Source organism: Octopus bimaculoides, chromosome 19, assembly GCF_001194135.2.
Source record: "Octopus bimaculoides isolate UCB-OBI-ISO-001 chromosome 19, ASM119413v2, whole genome shotgun sequence".
NCBI classification, from domain to species: domain Eukaryota; kingdom Metazoa; phylum Mollusca; class Cephalopoda; order Octopoda; family Octopodidae; genus Octopus; species Octopus bimaculoides.
The window spans coordinates 22,648,790-22,652,896 of NC_068999.1; the positions used below are offsets into that span (position 1 = coordinate 22,648,790).

At 35.0% G+C, this 4,107-nt stretch overlaps 1 protein-coding gene across 1 annotated transcript in view; it reads right to left on the minus strand.

Moving 5' to 3' along the window:
• Positions 1-29: 29 nt before the first annotated feature.
• LOC106871639 (uncharacterized) overlaps positions 30-4,107 on the minus strand; it is a 19,895-nt gene continuing 15,817 nt past the window's right edge. Inside the window, exons 4-5 of the mRNA XM_014918212.2 lie at positions 3,350-3,500; positions 30-695 (exon numbers count right to left, since the gene is read on the minus strand). Coding sequence (XP_014773698.1) covers positions 568-695; positions 3,350-3,500 — 279 coding nt within the window. The 3' untranslated portion in view covers positions 30-567. The remainder of the gene's footprint in view (positions 696-3,349; positions 3,501-4,107) is intronic.

Consider the following 4,107-nt stretch of genomic DNA (forward strand, 5'->3'; position numbering starts at 1 on the left):
ATATATATATGTTCATTAAGAAATAGAGGATCTATACGGATTCTATTTGCAAAAGTTTGGTTTTCTAACAAGATTCCATGTCATGATGGAAATTTATTTGTATTGTCTTCCCTTGGATGCTAAGTAGTGTGGGCTATTTTACACGAAGTATGAAAATATATATTTCTCTGACTCAAAGTGAGTTGGGGAAGCAAATATGATTTGTATCACTCACACCATACACACGCATATATACATATAGATGTTAATACAAAGACAACTTTATATACATAACTTAATGTTGCGTACTTTCACATTACATAACTACACAAATATTAGTGGTTGCAGATAAGCTCAAACGAAAGAATTCCTTATACGATTGTACCATTTTGTTTGGACGAACAGGGAAAACTCCAGGGATCTATTTTCTTCATGTCTACACACATAATTGTGTGTGTATGTCTGTGTGTGTCTAATTTGGCTCATTCACGGAAGTTTTGCAAAGTCTGTGGCCATTTCTTTTCTGAGACAATTTCCCAAGCTGCTGGCGGCAACATTTTTGCGTTGGTTCTGGTGGAATTTAGCTTTTTAAAACATTGCGTATCTTGCTGTAGTTGAGTTCTTTTGGGCTTTCGTCATGATTTGAACCAGGAAGCTGGACAAACTGCGTTTACGCCTTTGAACCATGTTGGATATGTTGTCCAAGTCGCTGGCAACTAAAATAAAAAATATATATATATATGATGGCGTGATAATTAAAGAGCAAAAGTAAGAAAGTAACATCAATATATAGAAAAATAGAAAAGTCAGATAGAAATATTTTGCATATGCACAAGATTACATATTTATAAGGTGATAAGAGTTTTAGTAAAGTGAAAAAAAAATTACATTAACGAGGAATAAAAAAAAAAGCAACAGCAATGGAGTCGAGGCCAGATTACTTAATTCACGTTGTTTATGTACCCGAGAAATCATGAATAAATTAAATTAAATCAAGAGTATACGACCAATTTCTTGAATTTCCTTATCAGAAATAGTTAAATAGTAATTAGCTTTATTGATTTCAGGATCAGGTAAAAGAGTTCGAATCTGTTCAAGAAAAATTCGAAATGCAAGTGAAATACCTATAGCCAAAAATATTAAATTATTTGAAGAGTCAGCTGGTCGAGGGTGTTCCGCAGATTTGGGCAAAAGAAAAAATTCGTTCACATTTTATCACAGTAATCGATCTGCTTAGCAATGGACACTGATTTAATAATTTATCTCTGAACAAATGAAGTAAATCGTTTCTTCGTATTAGATAGTTCTCTCCGCATATTAGAATAAAAATTTAGGCATATACTTTAAAGGATGGTTATTAACATTAAGCCGAATTAATTTTGACCGACATATAGCGGCTATTTCTGTTCCAACAACAGCCTTGTAATGTGTCTATTTTTAACGGTTTTGTTCACTTTCCTGTCAATAAGTATCGTGTCTAGATGAAGCTCACCTCCGGGCAAAGGTTCAACACTTTGCATCCCTTCACTTGAATTGTGTCACTGGAAAACCATTCAACTTTCAATGACCCAAACAACTTAATGTAAATAGGTGCTACACACAGTTTCTGCTCATTACTGTTAGCAAACGAATCACAATTTAACTGACGATTATTTCATCCGCTTGTTCTGTTAATTCCAAATCCACATAGATTTGAGAGGAAGGATTAATTTTACAGTGTGTAGCGGACAGATTTAATTTGTTAATTTTATAGATTGATTGAAAAATCTGCCGAAATGCTGTATTCATCACACTTACAAAAATTCCGAATTTTTTTGTTTCAGTTCAATAAGAAACAAAGAGACGGGATTTGAAAGCGAATCGTTCAGATACTGGAAGAAATGCCGCTAAGCATTTCGTCCGATGCACTCGCCACCATGAATGAATACATAAATAAATTTCTACTATAGGCACAATGCCTGAAATTTCGAGGGTCAGGGCTAGTCGAGTGCATAGACTCCAGTGCTCAACTGGTACTTATTTCATCAACCCCATAACGGTGAAAGGCAAAGTCGATCTTGGCGGAACTTAGAGCATAAAGAGCTGGAATGACTACATAAATAATCTTTTCTACTATAGGCACAAACCTGAAATTTTGGGGGAGGGGGCTTATCGATTACAGAGACCCCAGTACTCAACTGGTACTTTTTTGTCGACCCCGAAAAAATGAAAGGTAAAATCGATCTAGGAGGAATTTGAATTTAGAACATAAGGGCGGACGAAATGTTGCTAAGCACTTTGTCCGGCACGATAACAATTCTACCAGCTCGCCACCTTGACTACATAAATAATAATGATTTCAAATGTTGGTACAAGGCCAACAGTTTCGGGGAAGGGTGTAAGTCGATTACATAAACCCCCGTGCTCAATTGATATTTATTTTATCGACCCAGAAAGGATGAAAAGTAATGTCGGCATCGGAGGAATTTGAACTCAGAAAGTAGACAGACGAAATGCCGATAAGCATTTTGTCCGGCGTGGTAACGATTCTACTAGCTCGCCACCTTGAGTACATAAATAGTAACGATCATAGGTATAACAGTAATATATCTTTGAATGGTTGTTGCAAGGAGGAAATAAATAAGTTATGATTTTTATAGTGTATCCAAAAACATAAGATTAGTAGCTAAAGAATATTTGGAATAGAAACTCTGCCATGGATTTAATTTTCCGAGAATTAACTACCAAATCAGCGTTTATGGAAAGATTTTGTTTTCCTTGGTCTTATGATCTGGATTTACAGAAAAGTAAGAAATTAGTTCTAATGTTTATGACTGTATTGAGTTAATAGCGATGCTAACTAAGAACCATACAAGCGTGATGGACCTGGTTTAATAGATAATTATTGTCACAGTAGACTCGCTATATAATGATTTTTTTAAATCATTGCAAGGTTCATATTCACAAAGAAGACAGCGATGGGTGATTTAATCGATTGCAACATCTTCCTGTTGCTATGCTATTGACCCTGGATAGATAAAGAGTGAATACCTTCAATGATCTTTGAATAAACTCCAAATATGGAAGCAAAACTATCCATATTTCAAATACAGTCACACCTCATCTTATGTCGTTTCGAATTTTGTCTTTTTCGACTTTACGTCTTTTGTTTTTTAGATATTAAAAATGATTATCTTATAAAAATGCAGTATTGCTGGTAACTTATTTTATTGATTACAAGGAGGTAAAAGACAAATCAACCACGACGATATTGAGATCTGTGATGTTGCGAGACGAAATTTAATACAGCTAGATATTTTAACTAATCTATTATTGTTTTTGTTAGCTCCTCGACTTTCTATAGACAATGAGGATTCTTCAAAGAACTTACCATCAGCTAATTTTTTCAAATCTTCGATACTGATGTAGTGTGTTACGGTATTACCTTTGGTGTCATCTAGGTAGGAAGGTGCAGCCAGTACGAAGCCCATGGTGGAGCATGTAACGAGGAGGATGAAAACAAGGCGAGACATAGTTGAAATCTGCAAAGAAAGAAACAAATGAATAATAATATCTTATTTTTCATTTAATACAATATTGCAAAGATGGATGTTCTTATGTTCATGCTTCCCAAAGCATTAGCAGCGAAAGTAAACTGAAATGGTTTCAAACTGAAGCTCGAAACTCCAGTCGAAATTACAAATTCCGACAAAAGTAATTTCAAAATTACGTAATAAACGAAAGTAGAGTGAAATAGTTCTCTTGTGAGGATCGAATCCGTCTTGAGACGCTTTTACGCGATCACCTTAATATTGGTTTCAAATTTTGGCACAAGGCCAGTAATTTTAGGGGTGGGGTAAATCGATTACATCGATCCCAGTGTTCGACTGGTATTTTTTTATCGACCCCGAAAGAATAAAAAAAAAACAAAGTTAACCTCTGCAGAATTTGAACTCGGAACCTAAAGACGGCTGAAATGCCGCCAGACATTTCGCGCGGCGTGCTAACGATTCTGCCAGTTCACCGCCTTAAATTATCTCAATATTGTGTTTCGTATATAAGCATAAAAGCAGTGACATTGCCGTGTGAACAGCGATCTTATACTTGCTGAAGTATCATATATATATATATATATATATATATATATAT